Here is a 19,715-nt window from a genome sequence, read left to right on the forward strand (position 1 = left end):
AGTACTTCAGTCACTTAAAAGAGACAGCAGAAATATGAAATTTGTGTGTTTCATACTTCATCCTGAATGCTATAAAAACTCATTTGCTCTCCTCAGTCCTACCAGACACAAGCATCCAGTTGCATGTCAAGCAGCAGCCCTGGATAACAAAACAAGCTCTGACACTGAGCAAGAGAGAGGCAGCAGCGTTGGGGTTTTGGTGCTGCAGGATAAACTCTGAGGTCCACAGGGAAATCTAAATGGTGTATTTTTCTGTTTACCTTCAGGTGACAATGTCCAAATGCTGCAACACATCACTGAGCCTCTGTTACAAAAACTCCTGTCACCAAGAATAAAAATGGATGGATGAATAATGGTCAGGCTGGACCTTCTGCCTCCTGCCAGCAGGATTGAGCAGAGACTTAAAAACAGCTTGTAAGCAATATGCAGCCAATCTAGACCTATATAATCAGACCCAGAATCATCAGCATTACACAGACATCAACTTACCTCTGAACAGAGACAAGGGACTTGCTGGTGTTTCTCAAAGGACCCAGATTCATTGACTGAAGTCATTGAAAGCATTACTTGTTTCACAATCTGTTTTTCAGCACTGAATAGGTTATTTTTTCCTTCTTGAAAGCTTGTATTCTAATTTAATTGAAGAAATATGATTAAGTATACCTTTCTCCATATAAAAAAAGAATGTCTCCAAATAGGATAACCTGTAAAATATTTTGGATGTTTTCTTCAAGACACAACATTTATGAAAGAGATTTTTGTTTTGATCAAATGAATAACAAAAAGCATAACAGCAAATACATCTTTACAGATGAAGGAACAGGATTTCCCTTTTTTATTTTAATTCACTGCCACCTCTTTCTACATCTTTCTGCAAGATCAATATTTCAGTATTTCCATCAACTGCAAAGCAAGGACAACTCAAACATGTGCAAACAGAGATTAACATGCTGGGTACATTGGGTCACCAATCCTGAAAGGCAGAGCTTTACCTACATTGTCCATATTTTTCTCCAGGGTGTAAAAAGTGTGGCTTCAAGGGGAGAAAGAGAGAGAGGGAGGGAAGGAAGGAAGGAGGGAGGGATGCTCAGCTTTAGATGCCAGTTTCCTGACAAGAAGTCATTTTCATGATAAGTCATCTGCAAAAGCTGTGCAGTCAAGAAGCTTTGTATTTGTCTCCTATGTAATATACTCCACATAGCAATCATTTCTATCCAAATGGATATATCCAAATCTAATGTTGTGGCAGCAAAACTGCCCTCTGATGAGACACCCTGATCATTTAAAAAAGACAAGAGGCATCTTTGTAAAGCATTTGGTGCTACATGATTCCTTCAGTGCTTCCTCCAGAAGGAAGACTTCCCTGAAAATTATTTCACTCCTTTTTTTAAACTGAACTTGGTGCAACCCTTTCAGGTTACTTTGAAGAAAAATGTTGAATCAATCCACATTCTAAAATGCCTCAGAAAGAAGCAAAATCCCAGCAGTAAATCCACCTAATTAGGTGAGGGTGTATCTAGCCCATAGCTATTATCACTTCTCAGCTTAATATTTTTAAACACCCTGTATGTGGAGCAGGCAGTAAGCTCTTCTCATTATTTCTCAAATGAAGCTGAGTAGATCTAACCCAAATTATGGCAAGATAAACCAGACAACTTAAGTGATGAAAATTATACTTTTCCCTCTGCTTTAGGGACGCTTCTGGCTCATCTGTCCTCTGATCAAGGTGAGCCTGATAAAGCTGAAAATTACACTGTGTGACTGGATTGTATGAGATTATCTTTCCCCTGAGAAGTGATTTATTTTAGTAACTCTTAATGAATAAGAAACTTTCTGCTCCAACACACTGCTCTTCTTGTGTGGGCACAGTTCCTTATTGCTTTGAGTGAGAGATCACACAAAAGAAATGGAGAATCTGAGTGGCTACATCTTCTTCATGGTTCAAAGACAATTTTGTCTTATAAGATAGACCTTCAGGGACCACCAATTCCATAAAAAGTGAAAATTTATGTCATCAGCTCGTGGATTTAACTGCAAAAGTCACTGGCATATCTTCCACTTTTTGAGTGTGAGGAAAGTCCAGTTTTGATTTTGAGGGATCTTGCTTTGTAGAATTTGGGGGTGCTCGACCTTTGGATGATTCCAGGAGATGTTGCATGTTAAGTCTGAAAATAAGGCGAGGATCTGGTCCAGAAAGAGATGGGCAATTGCAGCTCTCTCTTATTTTAAGAGCCTGTGAACACATGGGAAAACAAATCAAATAGGAAAAACAAGAAAGGTTTCAGTCAGTGACTTTGGCTTTCCAGACAGGTTGGCATTTGCACATTGGTTAGTGTAATAATGAGCCTGAATTGTTACTGAGCAACTTCTCAACAGAAACCAGGAATTCCTGTGACAAAATGGAGCAATATGGTAAAACAATGGGAAAAATGAAGAATGAAATTATTTTCTCACACCGTGATCTCCAAGGATGGATACTCTGAAAGGTACAACATAATTAAACAGAAAGTTCTCCAATGCTGAGATTCTTGTCCACATCAGTACCTTTTAATTTATATTCACATATAAACCTAACTTTTTGTAGCCCTTTCAGGCTACTTTGAAGAAAAAAGTTGAATCAATCCATACTCTAAAATGCCTCAGAGAGAAGAAAAATCCCAGCAGGAAATCCACTTAATTAAGTGGAGGTATATCCAGCCCATAGCCCACAGCCCCAGCCCACATACTGCACTCAGCTTCATATTTTTATATTTATATTTACATTCAAATGCAAATGAAAATTACTGCATCAAGGAAAAAAAGGCTCTGAATAATTTACTTCCTCAGATATGTTCTATTATTGAAGTAACTATACATAGATGTCTGACTCCAAAAAGGAGGGAAAATCTCCAATAACATAATGGACTTTTAACTGTTTGGCACAGAGATCCAGATGGTTCATCAGTATAGCTAAACTCCTGTTACACAAGTGATCTCATCTCCAAGAAGCATTTGGAGTATTCCAAGTCTCCAAGTATTATGAGAAAATCAGGTCACAAGAAAATAATGTCTCTAGAATGTAACAATTTCTCTGAATAAAAAGACCAAACTTTAAGTTAGCCCTGCTCACTGAGTAAGTGCCATTGCTTGCATTTTAGTAGTAAGAAAGTAGAGGCACAAAGGAGCCAGAGAATCTCCCAGAGAACCAAAATTCATTAGCACAAGCACATTCCTCCCAGATCTGTCTGCCTGACAATCTGAGAAAGGAATGGCAGTGGATGAATCTCACATCTCAAAGACTCTGTGGAGAAATTGATACCAAACTGTTCAAAGTCAGGTCTTCTAAAGGATGCTTAAATTGTGTTCATTGTCACAAACTGAACATACCTTAATTAGACCACACAAACTGGCAGCTCCTGTGTTTGGCACACAACAAGTGATGAGGTGCTTTGTAAGCAGCTGTACACAGAACTACTGGGATCCACGGATCCTCCTAGAACTCATTTAAACTCATTAAGAAAAGTAGATCCTATGTATCATACAGCAAAATATTACATGTAGAACTCTAGAACTCTAAAGGGTTCTACATCATCACTGAGAACTACTTTTTCAAGATATGCAAAATGAAACACCAAGACCACAACAAGTCTGATGGTTACCATTAATCAATGGTCACTGTGGTATGGTCACATTTGTTCAATATTGGCCTGGCCTCAATTAACAGCATAAACCATGGGCAGATTTACATCCAGCTCTGTTTTTAATCCTTTCATAGAGAAACCAGTTCAAATGTGCATTTTATTCCACTTCATAATCATGGATTCCTGAAAAGCAATGGCCAGAGCTGTAGCCAGGTGACTCCTGGCCAGTATTTGGGACTGTCAGCAGAAAACACATCCTGATTAATTTGTTCTACATGGATTCATGAGGAGGAAGACAAAACACAGTTTTCATAGCAGTCCTAGCATTGCATTGTAGACAGAGCAAAATTTTTTAATCTGCTTTATATCCACTAGCTTTGTCTGAAATATCAAATCAAATATTCCAGTACAGCTCTGCACAAGTATTTGCCCATCACTTTGAAACACTTTGATATTCTTCCATGGGAGGCACTGGAAACATCTTACTACAGCAGATTTTAAAATAGAAGAGCAGAGCTTCTTAACTCATTTTTATCTGTAAGGAGGTTCCAAAACATATTTCTCCTCTAACTTTACTACAGTGAACTGATAGAGTTTGCTGTAAATGGCTAGAAACAAACAGAATTTAAAATTAACAAATGGTTTTGGAAAAAGACACATTCCAAAAATGTAGCAAGAGTTTCTCCAGTTGTTTCTTGCTGAAATGTAAAATTCAAATTACTGGAGACACAAGTCTGGATTAGGCATGCAAATATTGTTCCTGTCTAAGTTTTTAAAAATATGACTAAAGCTTTCACAGCTTGTTTTTCTACAGCTGTTTCTATGATTGTCCACGCAGCCACCAAATGTAACTGTACTGCTGAACACTCTTCTGCTTCAGTGACCAATCCATTCCTAAACTGACATTTGTGATAAACCAAGAGTTTTCTCTTGTTCTCTTCTAGAACATAAGCTGCTGCAAGACTGCATTAATGTCAAGCAGTGTTATTCAAGGGAAATGGGAATACAAAGATTTAGGCTGTATCCTGGAAAAGGCAACATAATCCTCTTTAAAACTAATTTAGCCATTTTGTATCTCTGGGTTTTCCTGGCTAAACAGTGCCTGGCCTATTTCTGTGGTTTCACTCACCTGAAGTGCCAACAGCAAAGATAAAAACCAGTACTTCAGGTGAACTCTGTCTGAGTTCTTGCTAAACATAAAGCTGTGCAAGGGGGTAAAAGGCAGCTATTCAACATCATCACCTCACATGGCACTAAAAAACCCCAGATATGGAAAGAAAAGCCAAGTTAACTTGTCCCTGCTCAGGACAGCAGTAACTACACATTCCTGTGAGGGCAGCCACCTGCCTGCTTCTTGGTTCAGGAGATCCCAAATAAAACATCCAAACTCTTGCTTGTAAGTTACAAAGGTGAAGCTGTTTTTCTTATTAATACAACCACAGTCACCTCCTGCAATGTTTGGGAGCAGGGAAGGCAGAATTAGGCAGGTCTCCCTCATCCTATCACCTGCATGTAAATGTAAAGCTACCAGCAGAGGCAAATAGAAAAATAAGTAATTTTTAGCTCCCAATATTAATCCTTCACACTGTCACAGACACCAGACTACCTGCTGGTCTCAAGCCCTTACAGTCTTAATGAAGTAGCAGTAAAAAGATGATTAAGGGAATTGACAGACTTTACTGGATAGAGAAGAAAAGCAGCTTATATACAATGCTAATACTTCCAACCTTCCACTGATGTTGGCATAGGAAAGAGAAATTGTGACAAAATATTTAATAACTTTTTAGGGAGGACAGAAATGCAGGTCAGTGATTTTTATTTTTGTTTCTATTTTGATTGGGCTTAATTAATGTATTCTAGTACTAGAATTAACTAATAATGTTAATTTATGAAGTAATGTTCACATCATAAGCAAAGGGCAAATATACCAACCTGCTTTTGAAAAGGAAGGAAAATAAATGTATCTCCCATATCAAAAGACAGCAGAGGAAAAAGTATTAGCTACACAAAAATTAATAAAAATAATAAGAGCCAATGTGGATTTGACAAAACCAGGTGTTGCCAAAGTAAATGAATTCACTTTTTTTGACAAGTTAAATGACCTAGCAAACAATACAAGCAGTGCAATTGATATATCCCAACTTATTATTAGGCTCTAAATGACCTCACCATGGCATTTCCACAAGAAAGTGGAAACAGGACTTAGAGTGAATCAAAAATGGAGTCTGAGCCAACAACATGATGCTAAAAAAGCAAATGTCACATCAAGATGAATTTTTGTATCACAGGCAAGGCTCAGTAGATAACCTTCTGCTTTATTCAGTGCTGCATTTGAACAGCACACTTGGAAACAGACACTGCCCCAAGTCAGAGAACATGAAAATAAAACATTGAGATCAACTAAAAGATTCTGCAGCTTCTCTCTGGCACTACACTCCCACAGTCTCTCTGTCTCCAGAACAACGATCATCTTCTCACCCTTATACAAAATTATTTTATGATTTTTTTTCCTTAAAATAAAACACATCTCTCCAGCCTCCATGCAAGAATTCTAAGAGATTTCAGTTTCCTATTTAAGAGTATACTCTGTTTTCCTGGTTTACTATCCTAACATCTCCCTGTCTGAGGGGAAAACACTTTCAAAACACAGCAAATCTTTTTTATTTGTTTTATTTCATTTCCAGGACAGCATCACTTTTTAACTGCTTGTAGCTCTCTTGTGTACTGATTCCTCAGCGTGGCTGTAGCTTCCAGCTTGCTCAGAAAACCAGATGTAACATCTTTAACACTCATTTGATTTGCTCTCAGGCTTTTAATGACTTGAAAGGGATCCCTGTGATAGTTCCCCTTTAATTTACACTTCCTGAGACTGTTCAGTCACCTCATTCAGATGTGACATTTCATTACCTGAAGAAAAATTCTCACTTTATATGATTGCATCTTATTGTGAACCTGCTTAAAAGTCTGTAGAGAAAGATTAGAGAAGTCCAAAATCTTGTCCCTATTTGTCCCAGCTATAGTAGCTGGTCTAAGAAGAGATGCATTGTCCTGAAACCATTTCAGCTCCAAAAAGAGCAGCACATGAAAGCAAATAATCTCATGATGGATCTGGCACTGACTCTTAAGAAGCACCAGTTTCTTCACAGAGAGACACTAGAGACAAAAAGGCCTTTTTTGATAATCTGGCTTCTCTCCTGGGCTCTGAATATCTACTGGCAATTAATATATGGCAAACATTCTGTTCTAAAAAGCTCAAAGCACGTGAACAATGAAACAAAAAGCTGATATTGAGCAACAATAAAAGCCTGGGGTTCCCTTTCCATGCCTGAAATCCAGCCTGAAGGCAGCAGCTCCCAGAAGAAGAGGAGTCAATGCTGCAGACAAGAAGCCTCCTCTACACATTTTCTTTCATCTTTATTCCAGTTTTGTAGTGCCAACCTCACTTATCTTGTGAACTGCTAAAAACAGGAAACATTCAGCCCCTGTTTTCTCATCCTACTCCAAAGAATGTCTAAGGTAAAGGGCAAACAAAAACATCTCCTCTCAATTATCTTTTGGAAGATCTTCCCAGCCTTCCCTGCTCTTGGAAGTGGGAGTAGCTGTAAAAAGATGGGAGCTGCTCCACCTGCTCAACTATGAGAGATGAGACAGAAATAACAGCTCTACACAGTTGCTCAGTTCTTTAACTTATTTGCTCATGCCTGGGGTAGAACATAAGAAGTAATTTATTTCATTACTTCTTTATAAGCCAGTCAACAACTACATGAAAATAAACGATCCTGAACCCTTTATGTTCAATCTAGCTAAAACTGAGGCTCCACAACAAAAATAATTTCCTATTCAGCTGCTCAAATGTGTTAGAAAATCCATCAAAAACATTCTCCCAGCTTGCTTTTGCAAAGTACAAACTTTGTGTATATTAATTTGAAATATCCAGTCTAGCCACTCTCCAGCCTCCTATCCCTAACGCTGACTTTGATTTATGCCATCATTTAGAATATTTACTGTATTCATTCTCATCAAAGGATTCATGAAACTCTTTTTTTTCTCCTTTGAAGTCAGCAAACACCTCAACATTTTAGTGCTCCCTCTGCCAATAAATCTTCAAGTGTCTTTACAGTTTGGAGCTGAGAAAGACTTAAAGTGACAGAGTTTAAAAAAAAAAAGGAGAAGAATAGTTGGTTATAAAAAAGAGTATTTCCAAACACAGTTTAGCTTGCTGAAAAACAGCATTGTAGTGGAGTGCTTTAACACTCTATTTTATTTTTTTATTTGCTACAAAAGCAAGAGAAGTCAAGACAATTTAGGGATCCAACTCAAAAACTGCATTTCCAAAATGGCAAAAAAAATAGAAAGGGTGGATGAGACCTGTGGCACTGTTACATCTATATCAAAAGGCCATTCAAAAGAAAAAATTTTATACTTTGATCAGAAATCAGAAAAAAAACCCAAACCTCATGGAATAAAATTACATTTTATCTGTGCTATCTTACTTTAATAAAACCTTTGAGGCTGAAAGCTTTGCAATGAAGAATTTCTGTAAGGATAAAGAGAAAGGTAAGCGTGGTGCTATCAGAGTAAATTGGGAATCAATACCAAAGCAGGTAATTAATCAATTAATACCAAACTACATCTGGCAAGTTTCCTAAGAGGAGAAGCCACGTCCCTGAGCCCTGCTCACCTCTGGGATGAGGCGCTCCAGGTGCTCAGCCCTGTTCTCATGGGAAGGGTGTGTGGAGAGCCACTCTGGCAGCTTGGGCTGCCCCTGCATGGCCTCTGCCAGCTCCATCTGCTGCCAGAACACGCTGCTGGCTCTGACATCCACACAGGCCTGGCAAGAGATGGGAAACACAAACACCACTGGATGCTTAAAGTGATAAATACACAGTCTAATTGATAGTGAATTACAAAAGACATCTTAAATTTTAAGTTTCTAAAGAACATCTAGATGGTCCATACACCTGACAGGAATAAGCTGTTCCAAAATATCTAAAAGCAATAAAAAAACTCATGCAGACACTCCTTTTAACACCTGTGCTTATAAAACTTACATCTGAGTTATGAAAATTCAACAGGAAGGAAAGGTTTACCATTTCTGCCCTATACTGGCTCTTTAAAAAAAGCTCAGTGCAAATTCAAAGCTGTATTTACTAGAACAAATTAATCATCTCCACAGATCTAGGCAAAGTTACAGGAGGAAGTTGAGAGTCAAAATATAAGGTGATAATAAATCATACCTAAATATACCTAAAAAGTAACTGGAAATGCTTTTCTGTAATTGATTACACAGCCTTCCATGAGTGATCTGTGGAATCCATGACAATAAAACAGTACTTCTGTAGAATTCCTCACTCTCTTCAAGAAGTATATATTTAACCATAGAAAGTCAGGGAACAGTAACTTTTAGAATTGCTTTTGTGTATCACCACAGACTTCTCTATTTTTAGGTTTAAGTATAAAAGAAAAATAAACAAGATTTCTTACACTGACCTTTATTAGCTAAGGAAAAAAAAGGGACTAGTGGGCAGAAGATGTGAAAATTATTTCTTCCCATTCCCTCTCCCAGGAACAGATAGGGTGTTTTATCCTTTGAATTTATTTATTTAAATTACTATTATAAAAAGGTTATCTGCACAACCAGAGAAATGTTCATATGTCACTTGACTAATTTCCTTCTGGTATGGCCCTACTTTTGCAGTATTAGAAAGCAGTGAGCACAAACACAGCAATTACATTTTTTTAATTGATTGTATTATTCCCTTAGACAACTTCAAATTACAAATGCAGTTTTAATCGCAGAATCAAAGTTAATTTTTAGAACCCTTCCTTAAAGTAATATTTATAACTATTAAAAGGAAATTTTGCTAATGAAATATTAACACTAGATGGTGCTGCTCTCACTGGTATCTCACACATAAGTCCATTGCACTTAGCCAGAAATCAAAGAGTTGGTTCAATTCCTTTAATATAGAAGGGGGAAAAAAGTAATTGAAAAAATAAACTATGAAAAAAATGCTGAGTAGCTTCTGACCAAATTATTGTCTTGCTTCAGCAAAGCTGTATTGTTGTTATGGCTATATTTCACTTAAATCTTTAAATCTTTACATATAATTAAATTCTACTTATGCAAGATCCCTATTTAGAGTTCTCCTCTTTACAAACACATGAGGTTTTCTTTTAATAGCAACAAACTACAAGAAAAGGAGACTGCAGGTAGTGCACAACTTTACACACTTCAGTGTTATTACATCCAATTAGCCACAATGACTTTGTCTTTCCCTAAATATTCTTTTATTTCCCACCACTTCATAAAACTACAGATCTTCAAAAACTTACAGTTTACCTCTATATGAAGAATGAAACTCCCTCTGACTGTAACAGAAACTGAAAAATGTCTGGTACTTATTTTTTCACTATTTTTATTGCTAATAAAACCAATCAGTTGTAGTTACCTTTGCAGCAAACTGAAGTCCCACTTTATCAGCTTCAGCCTCCAGGGTTCTGCTGTAGGGTCTATCAAACATGAACTGCAAAGAAACACATCAAAGTTTTGTTCCTGGGTCTGGAATGTATACAAAGATAGAACCTCATAGCTGTGTTTTAACCTTCTCATAAGGAGTGGGGTTTAACTACCTAATGCTCACATTGCATGTGATCAGTATTAATTTTCTTAATTTAATCTCTAATTCCATTATGTGTAACTCATTGATTCTGTATTCAGTTGAAATTAATTCAAATTAGTTATATTTTCATGGGCACTATCAGCAGCCATTCTCATTTTGCAGCAACTGAAAGTTAAATACTTTTCACCAGAATTTTTTCACTTCACTCTTTTATTGACATCAAGACTTTTCTTGCAGAAACTCTATGTAAAAAATTCCAGTGGTTCCCTAAACTTTAAGCATGGTATCACCTATTTCTTCTGGCAAACTGCCCACAATAAGGAATGCAGCCATAAATATCTGCATGCAGAAATCACTCCTTTGTCATGACTATCCTAACACAAGCTTCACACTGCTCTTGAGAAATCAAACTAGAAGACAAAGCTGACCAAACTCCTGTCCCATTTTTCTGGAGCATTAACACACCCTAAGAGGCAGTGGTGGCTTTCTCAAATGTAATTCATGTAGATTTGGGCAGCCTTAGCCTAGTCTGTCATGTTATAGTAAATGCAAATCAGGACTTGTTTAAACAGCCTGCTCCTGCAGAGATAAGGAACCTGTCACAACATCCTGGTTTAGTCATCCATTAGGAAATGTGAACTGTGCAAGGTTAGAGAAGAGAGAAAGGCCTATCAGCTCAAAAAGGTTCTATCAGCTCTTTATCTGGCTAGAGAAATTTGTCCTCCTTAGAAGTTTCAGGGGAAAAAACCCCAAACCAAAACTAGAAACCACAAACCAATTTGAAATGAAGAGCACCAGAGAAGTGGTCCAGTCCCTTGAGCACATAAAGGTAATATAACTTTTTGCTGCTTTCCAAAGTAGTACTGATAGTTTTTCTTTCCTAAGTGAAAAACAGAAGCCAACCAAATCTGGTTTTAAAAGCCAAACATGCTGGTTTAGAAGTAAGCTGAGATGAGGTCACTTTTTAAATTCCTAGTTTCCATACAGACCTTAAACACTGCAATTATAAATATATTTTTTAAATCCTTTGATGATAAAGTAATTCCTTGAAGTGCAATACATGTTTTTATTGCCTTGAAAAGTTGGTGTTGGTGCACATATATTCACTAAACAGCAAAGAAACCCCTGGCTAGTCTGTCATACATTCCTGAAGCACCATTTCCTAGTTAGCCAGATAAACCATTTGATTAATTATTAAGCACTTTTTAGACAGAGAAATGAAAGTTGTAATCTATAAAAGAGTCCTGAGGTATCCAACATACAGTGGTATTCATCAGCTACTGAAAAATGGAACTGTTTAAACAATCTTTTGTGAATGTGCTAGAGTGAAAAATTGGAACTTCAAACTCTGATCTAAAATCCTTGTCAGAAATTTGATAGAAAAAAAGATGAACTTGATTTTTTCAATTTAATTATCAGAGCTGCCTGTGTATGTTGCAGAAAAGGAAGATCCAGGGATGTTGACTGCCCAAACTCACCAATTTTCACGTGAAATAAAAATCTTATGGTGTGAGGTGGACAAGAAAGGAGGATGAAGTACTGCATCTGCACATACTGGTGTGTGGGGCATGAGAAAAACTCAGAGCCATGCTTGGGGTTATTCCAAGAATAATTCCTAGGCTTTAGTTCCCATATAAAATACCTGCTGCTCTATAACAAAACCAATATGCTTCAGTCCAGAAATACAAGCTTAAGGAACAACTCCAAATAAATGTAATAAGAAAAGTTAACAATTTATTAAGGAAAGAAACTCCATTATCTTTGGGGGAAAGGCAGCTCACATGCCCAAAGGCCTACAAAGAATCACTGGGAAACACTTAGAGTCAATAATAAAAAATACACAATAGTCACCAGGTCAAAAAGTCAAGCCTCTAAGGACATAAGAGAAAAACAAATATTGAAACAGAAGCAAGTACCACAGCATGGCTCAAATAACCCTTTCACAGAATGGGATGCTAAAGCTTTAAGAAGCAAAACACAGTTATGGAAGAAGAGCAAGAGAAACATCCTGAGAAAATGTGCAGAATAATTCACTTTCATGCAAACACAACAGGCAAATACTGAATGAGAGAAACAGACACTGCACTCCTGGGTGTCTAAAAAACTCAGTTTCCTATTCAGCTTCTTTTGTCTATGGATGAAAGCTTTGCAAGTACTTATCCCTTCAACATTACTGAAGTTTGCTCAGCCTTTAAACCAGGACAGAATCCCACAGATGATGTTCCAGAGCTTAAACCCTGATTCCCTTTCAACCTAAAGCACAGCTCCAGCCCATGATGCCAAAACTCCATTCTCTGTGGGGAGGAGGAGATGCTGACAGGGAGTTGAATCTTGCTGTCTAAATTATGAGCAGTCTCAGGATTCATTCACACTTTGTTTTTGCCAAATTCAGCTCTTCAGAATGCTGGCTAGCATTCATCAATGTATTGGTTTCTTAGCTACATGTGCAAATATCCAAGCTCTTAGGAGATAATTTATGTTCAGAATCCACACATCTACCCATTAGCATAAGAACTACCAAAACAGATTGGTTATGTTTAATTTCTTGTTTTTGAGGAACTGGGGGAAATCTCAGGAAAAACACCAAGTTAAAGAAACCAAAGAGATCTTTCACTTTAATTCAGATTCCAGTTTTATGATCTAAGCAATTTCTATTTAAAAATAAATGGATCAGTAACTGTCCAGAGAGTAAATTACACTGCTGAAGAAAACTGGTACCAGAAAGCCTCTGAATTTTACTTTGCTGAAATATCTGCTGGCTGAAAAGATTATTTTAGTAACTTGTACTATAGCGTGGGTGTTTAGATTCTCAATTTTTTAATCTTGGAAATCATTCTTATCACTAACAATATATTTCATGAATTCCATATATTTTATTTGGTTCAGGAAGAATTTAACAACTACTTAAAATAAAAATATTGCATTTTACCTATACAACTTCAAAGGACAAGTTACCTTTCCAAAAGACAATCATTTGTCTTAATTGGCAGCAGGTTCCTGCAGCCTGTGCAACTAAATCCAGTCATTTAGGGAAACCTAAAGTTCTTCAACATGACAAATGAAAATCAGCATCAACTAAAGCAGAATCAGATGTATTAAACAAGGAAATCCAAGGAAATCAGGAAGGACAATAGAAAATGCCAGTCTTACCTCCTGCAACTTGCTCTGAATCCACTGGCCAACAACTGCCAAACTATCACGAGGACAGATGGCCCAAATCATGGTGAGAAAGATGAGGGAGAGGAAATCCAAGAAGTGAACCAGGCTGGCTTTCTCTGCCTGCAAACAGAAATTGTCCCATTTTCATTCCTTACTGTCTGACATCTCTTTAGAACATTAAGAGAATTTGGAAACACTTTAAAAGTCACTGATTTTTTTTTTTTCCCTGTGGAGCCACAGGAAGAGGGCAAGCACAACATTCCCTGCTTGTACCAATCAAACAAACAAACAAAAATCCAGTTGGATACAAGGTATTTCAGGCTGGAACAAATCCATTCTGCCTATCTGACCCTCTGAGAGACTCAAAGCTTGAGGTAGGATGGAGGCAACAAGCAGAAAAAGTTCTTCAGTAAAAAGGCCAGGAAACATCTCAGTGTGAATGAAAAATCTTTAAAAATGCCTCAAAGACTGTTCTTTACATTAATTTGAGAAGAGATAAGACATCACTGAGACAGGATCACTAATGGGGTAGGGGACAGTATACATAATGTATTTCTCTTTTTTCTGCTGCTTTCCTTTAAATTCAGAATCCATGAGATTATTCTGTTTTCCAGAGCTCTATCTGACATTGCAACAAATTGATCAGAGCAGGATCATGCAACACTTCTCTGTGCCAGCTGGGTGACACCAGATGCCATACAAATAAGATAAGTTCTTTTTCATTATCAGAAATATTTTTTAGAAGTTTAAAGGGTTGCTTGGCTGAATCCAGCCCAAGAAACCATGATGTGAACTGTTGCTCACCCAAAGTCATGCAAGAACCAAGCTCTGGGTATTCCAGAATTTGACATTATAAAACTGTGTGCTCCAATAATAACAGTATCAGGTATTTTAAGATACTTTTTAAAGGTGCATACACTTCTGCAGGTGTTAACAGCTATAGAAGTAACAGAGTTGCTGAGCACCTCCAGTTCTTTATGTCTGTGCTGTAAGAGAGGGATCTGCAGACCAAGCTCTAAATGACTCTTGAAATTGAGTCATAATTTACCTGTACAGCTGTGAATAAAAGCCTGGCAGCCTCTGTGTTAACAGGGACCACCACAGGTCTTCTGACACTTATTAAGTGCTACACAAATAATAAAGATCTACTGTAGCAGGCTACTCATTTCAAACTCAATTTTGCATTAATTAGATAGAGTCACACTGAAAAGTTGGTTGGTAATGATAGGGAAAAGCATAACTAGAGTAATTAGAATGAATAATTTAAGAATATTAGACATTTTTCTTTAAAGACTTACTGCATGTTCCAGCACAGCATGAGCTATTTCATGTCCTAAAATAAATGACAGCTGATGAATATCAGAAACTGCTTCCAGTAACCCAGTAAAAACAAACACTTGACCATTCTGTAAACAAAGAGAAGAAAAATTAAGTGGGAGACATATCAAGTGCTGTTTCAATATTATTATTTTTTGTGGGGTGTACAACTTACTGGAAGCACAAAAGCATTTACACCTGGTTCATCCACCACATGGATAACCCACTTGAGAGCTGAGACCTGGGGGATGTCCTTGTTGCTTTCAGACAAATGCCCAACAACTCTCTCCACAACCTGGTAGCGTGCATCTGTCTCAGGTAACATCTGATTTTTGAACTGCTCCATCCACTGAAAAAAAAAAATCATTGGTCCTAATTTTTAAGGTGGACAAATGTATACAAAACATGTAATTTGAAAATATCCTGTATTTGTGCTGTTCTTACCTCATGTCTCTGACAGATGGGAATATGGATACATTTGGATATGGCTTATCAAGTTTCACTTTACAACAGGAAATCACAGAACTCAAAATTACAGGACAAGAACTTACAAAAATTACCATGGACAAGAAAATAGTTAAGAATGTTTGCTACATGCATGTTATATGCTTTGTAACCATTATGTGCTCCTCCTGGAAAGGGAATTCTAACAAAGGATGGGGACAAGATGAGCAGGTAACAGATGAAGGGGCCCCTCAGGGTTCTGAGCATGAAGTTCAAAACTCGTAAAGGACACAACATGGTTTGTTTGCCCACTTCATTAACAGGACTATCTCATCACTAAAAAAGCAACAATTTTTGAGTACTTTCAATTTCTTGTCTAAAATCTTACCATATCATATTCCATCTGTGACAGCTCCCTAAAATGCTCTTTGCCAAACACCAAGAGTCGAGCACGCCCGGTGATGGGTGTCTCCTCCAAGTGGGTGAAATAAAACATGACAAACACAACTCCCAAGCTGCTGACACCCAGCAGGATCTTCCATTTGTTTTTTCTTGCACTCTCTTTGAAGAGTTCCCGTTTATTAGGAGGAAGTGACTTCCACCAATTTCTTATGCTCCTGTGAGATACAAACAGTGTTAACTTAGGACATTTTTGAAAAGGAATTTGTTACTGTATTCTGTATTACAGCCTCATCTCATGTAGGAGCTTATGGGGGGTTATACTTTAATTGGCTTCCACTCCACTGCATTTCTTCCCTCCCACAGGAAAAGAAGGAATGCCCCTTAGTATCTTGGTTCATTTCCCTCCACCACATGTAAATGAGAAGGAAAAGAGGAAAAAATACATCTAACACCTCTGATAATGGAAAAAAAGACCTCTTGTTGAGCAAACTGTCAGTCAAACAAGACTACAAGCACATCTGCCATCCCTCCCCACACTCACAGTTTGCATGATGGGTCCTGCACTGAAAGAAAGTAAGACAGTATTTTACCTGCCAAGAATGATGGCAAATAATTTCTGAGCTGGCTTCACAATAATCCAGAAAAGAGGAACTGGTGCAGCCTGAAGTGATGGTGATGTGTGAAAAGACCTGTTGATCTGAATGTTCCAAGCAGCAAAGTGACATGGGGGTTGTCCTACAGAACTGATCAGGAGGGATGGGATCTTCTCCCCCAGTGCCTGAGAAGACTGGGAGAAAAACCTTCTTGAACTATGGTTTGCATTCCTGTACACTTCCTGTCCACTTGTATGTGGGACATGCAAAAGACATCTCAGTCCTTTACCAATCAAGTTTCTATGGGAGTCAGGGTTTCCAGTCAAAAAGCAGTTTCTAGTATTTCCACTCAAATCCAAGCTTTGGCATCTATTTCTGTCACCCTGACTCCGGCACCATCCTGTGTAAGACCTAGAGAGATTATTGCACTTCCCCTGCTTGCACAATGAAGCCAAATGAGACAAAATACAGTTTCTGCCCGACAGCTTTAGACCACAGATGATATTCATAGCTTCTTTGGTTGGTTACCCTGAAAAAAAGAAAAAAAAAAAGAGCAGACTGGTATTAAGAAGCCCACCCAAACAAGAAACTCGGCAAGGTTATTTCATTTTCACCTGAATGGATACTATGTATTAGTTTGTCAACATCTGCATTGCACAAAAGGAGGTCACAGTCACAACTGCATCCGGTTACAGTTGTAAAACATCCAGCTGCTTCCGACTGTGAAAGATATCAGTATCTTGCATCACTGAGAATAAAACAAGGTGCGATTTATTTTTTTCCTTTCACTTTTATTACCACCAGATCAGAGTGACTGCAGGTGTCCCTTGTGGGTCATCACCTCTCCGTGCGGGGCTCCTGCCCCCCCGGTGCCATTCATATACATGAGGAAAATCAGGATCTTTGTGTCACAGAATCTGTGAGCATATTGCTCGTACTTTACTCCTGGCCTAGAAACAAAACACGGCCAAACCAAGGCTCGGCCAGCCGGGAGCCTCTATCTCACGGACATGGAAATGCCTTGGCACGGAACTGACCCAGGCCCTCCCGCCTGAGGGGCCCCGGCGCCCTCACTTTCACCCTCTGGCTCCGATCGCGGCCTCTGCTTCTCCCCCAGCCCCACCACCCTGGGGGGTAACCGCGATTATCGTGACATGGGCTGAGGCGAGAAGCCAGGAGTGGGGAATGAGGGAGACGAGTCACTCTGAGGCGCCCGCCCGGGTAATGGCGGGCGGGGAGGCGGGGGACAGCTCCGGCCGCCTCACAGCTGCGCGTCCCAGGGACCGACCTCCTCCACCGGGCTCCCCTACTCACCACCGCGGGAGGCGGCGGCGGAGGGGCCGGACCGCGGAGCCGGTGTCGATACAGAGCCGGGGTGGAGAGCGGGAGGTGGGATGGGTGCCGCGCCGCTGCAGCGGCCACCGGGGCCCCGCGTCCCTTCCCTCAGGCGGGGCCGCCGCCGCTCCCGCCGCCGCCGCTGCCCTCAGGCGGCGCCCGCCATTTTGTGGCAGCGCGGGGAGCAGGGGCGCCCCTCTTCAGGCGCAGAGCCCGTTCTCCTGCGCGCCGTAACGCTGGCTTTGCCCGCGGTGTTTCCGTGTCACTTAGCTGCAAAATGTGGAATATGTCAGGATTATTTTAAATCAGCGTTTTCTTTGATGTAAGATCTTTTTATGCTTTCAAGCCTAAGTCAGCTTCCCTTAGTCAATCCGGGAACTGAGAAGGTTTAAGGATGTAGCAAATCAAGATGTTGATGTATATCTGTGTATACATTGCTAACTCGTCAGAGTAACGTGTGTGTAAATTAGTTGTCAATCATAATAGAAGGGCTGTGCTTGGAAAGTTACTAACTCTGAATTCCTGCCTATAAATAATGGCTGGAAAAGTGTGGTGCTCCTGCTTGATTTGTGGACACCAAGAACGCAGTGCAGCTCTGAAATAAAAACTGCCTCAAGTGTGTAATTATTGCCTTGTTGAACACCAGGTAAAAATCCCATTTTTTGGGCAACAACCTCATGGCTGAGAGCAGCCCTGAGTCGGGATTTTCTCACTTTGGAGCCAGGTGGAGGTCAGTCCTTCTCCTAAGTAAAAAGTGTCAGGGCAAGACAAAATGGCCTCAAGTTGTGCCAGAAGTTCAGGTTGGACACAAAGATCAGTTTCTGCACAGAAAAGGTGACTAAACATTGGAATGGGCTGCCCAAGGAGGGGTTCAAGGCATTACTGGATGTGGGACTCAGTGCTCTGGGCTGGTTATCCCCAAGGTGAGGATCTGTCACAGGTTGAATTCGATTTCAGAGATCTTTTCCAGCCTGATTGACACTGCAATTCTGGTTTTGGGGACCTGAAATGAGAAGTGGCTCCTGCTGCCAAAGGGCTGGTGACACTCCCAGGCAGGGAGCCGGCAGATCTGCTGCCATGGCAGGAGCAGAGGTGATGTTTTTCCCTAGAAAATAGCAAGCTGCTAACTTAATGTGTGGCTCTTGTCCTGCTCCTCTGGCTGACAAATACATCTTGAGCCATGTGATGCGAAAAACAAGTTATTTGCTGAGGGAGGGTGAGGCTGGGATGTGTGGTAATGACAGGGCAGCCCAGGCTGCACATAAGCCCTGATGCCTTGAATGTAAACAGAGGCCCTGTTGTTATGGATGGTAAAGAAACACAAATCTTTGCTTTCCAGAGCCACATCCTCTGTGTATGAGCACAGCTGACTTCAGTGTTTGTTGAGGTATTCCTTATTCCACCTTTTTTGTATTTCCAGAGCCCTCCTGTGACAGTTCCTAAGCATTGATGGTCATTGCCAAGGGAAATACGTAGAGACCTGTTGTTGCAGTCCAGGCCAAGAAGGAACTTTATTTAGTGATAATCTTATGATTTCCTCTGACACAATTCCTTTAAGACCTGCCCAGGCTCCATTATCATAAGAAGCACAAAGAGTAAAATCTGTCAGTCAGTAACACAGCATTAATTTTTGTGACTGTCTGCTCCAGTCACAAAAGCAGCTGAGCTGTGGCAGCAGAAAAGCACTTTGTCTAACCCAAGGCTGGTGTGTCCCAGCTGTCAGCAAAGAAGAACTGAGATGAAAGCTTTCATTAATGGCCTAACTACACTTGGTATTTTCTTCCTTTTATTGTTTTCTCTATCTAGAATTCTCCATTCCTAAGCCATTCGGGCCTTCTACCATTTTTCTATCATTTTTCCACCTCAGTGTCTCCACTTTTTACTGAGTCTGCTGAAAACACACCAGTTTGAGCATTTTTCTTTGCATGTTTGTTTTTGCAATTATTTGTTTCTCCAATGCATTATTTAACTCTGCATAGAGGATATAGGACCTATTCCTATATCCTTGGCTAAATTCTTCTTAAAATCAATGGATGTTTTGAGTGTGGAAGGATGGGGCTCAAAGTTGTGCTCTACATTCTGCACTTCTGAAGTTTCCCCATGCATCATTGCTTGCAATTAAAACTCCAAAGCAGACAAGCAGCAAAGACAGCTCAGGTAATTACAGGATCTATCAAATACCAGCACTAAATATATCTCTAGATGAAAATCTGGTAAACAGT

General features: G+C 39.4%; 1 protein-coding gene across 2 annotated transcripts; it reads right to left on the bottom strand.

Annotated features, from left to right (window-relative positions):
- Window positions 1-804: 804 nt before the first annotated feature.
- Window positions 805-17,656, bottom strand: OMA1 (OMA1 zinc metallopeptidase). Of its 2 annotated transcripts, XM_059478758.1 has the most exons (9): window positions 17,473-17,656; window positions 16,156-16,687; window positions 15,552-15,780; window positions 14,895-15,068; window positions 14,701-14,808; window positions 13,394-13,522; window positions 10,073-10,147; window positions 8,302-8,451; window positions 805-2,233 (listed from the first exon to the last, which is right to left on the bottom strand). In XM_059478758.1, exons 2-9 carry the CDS (start codon window positions 16,665-16,667, stop codon window positions 2,015-2,017), a joined length of 1,596 nt encoding a protein of 531 aa, XP_059334741.1. In that variant the 5' UTR covers window positions 16,668-16,687; window positions 17,473-17,656; the 3' UTR covers window positions 805-2,014. The 2 variants fall into 2 exon arrangements, with proteins under 2 accessions (XP_059334741.1, XP_059334742.1); XM_059478759.1 differs by lacking the exon at window positions 8,302-8,451.
- Window positions 17,657-19,715: the final 2,059 nt, after the last annotated feature.

This window comes from Ammospiza nelsoni, chromosome 9 (genome assembly GCF_027579445.1).
Source record: "Ammospiza nelsoni isolate bAmmNel1 chromosome 9, bAmmNel1.pri, whole genome shotgun sequence".
In the NCBI taxonomy this organism is placed as follows: domain Eukaryota; kingdom Metazoa; phylum Chordata; class Aves; order Passeriformes; family Passerellidae; genus Ammospiza; species Ammospiza nelsoni.

Excerpts from the sequence above, each read along its gene's own strand:
- OMA1 (XM_059478758.1), bottom strand. The coding sequence starts at position 16,667 with ATGAATATCATCTGTGGTCTAAAGCTGTCGGGCAGAAACTGTATTTTG. Across the intron at positions 14,809-14,894 it reads TAAATGCTTTTGTGCTTCCA|AATGGTCAAGTGTTTGTTTT; the intron begins GTAAGTTGTACA and ends CTTTGTTTACAG. Across the intron at positions 10,148-13,393 it reads TTCAGAGCAAGTTGCAGGAG|TTCATGTTTGATAGACCCTA; the intron begins GTAAGACTGGCA and ends GTTTCTTTGCAG.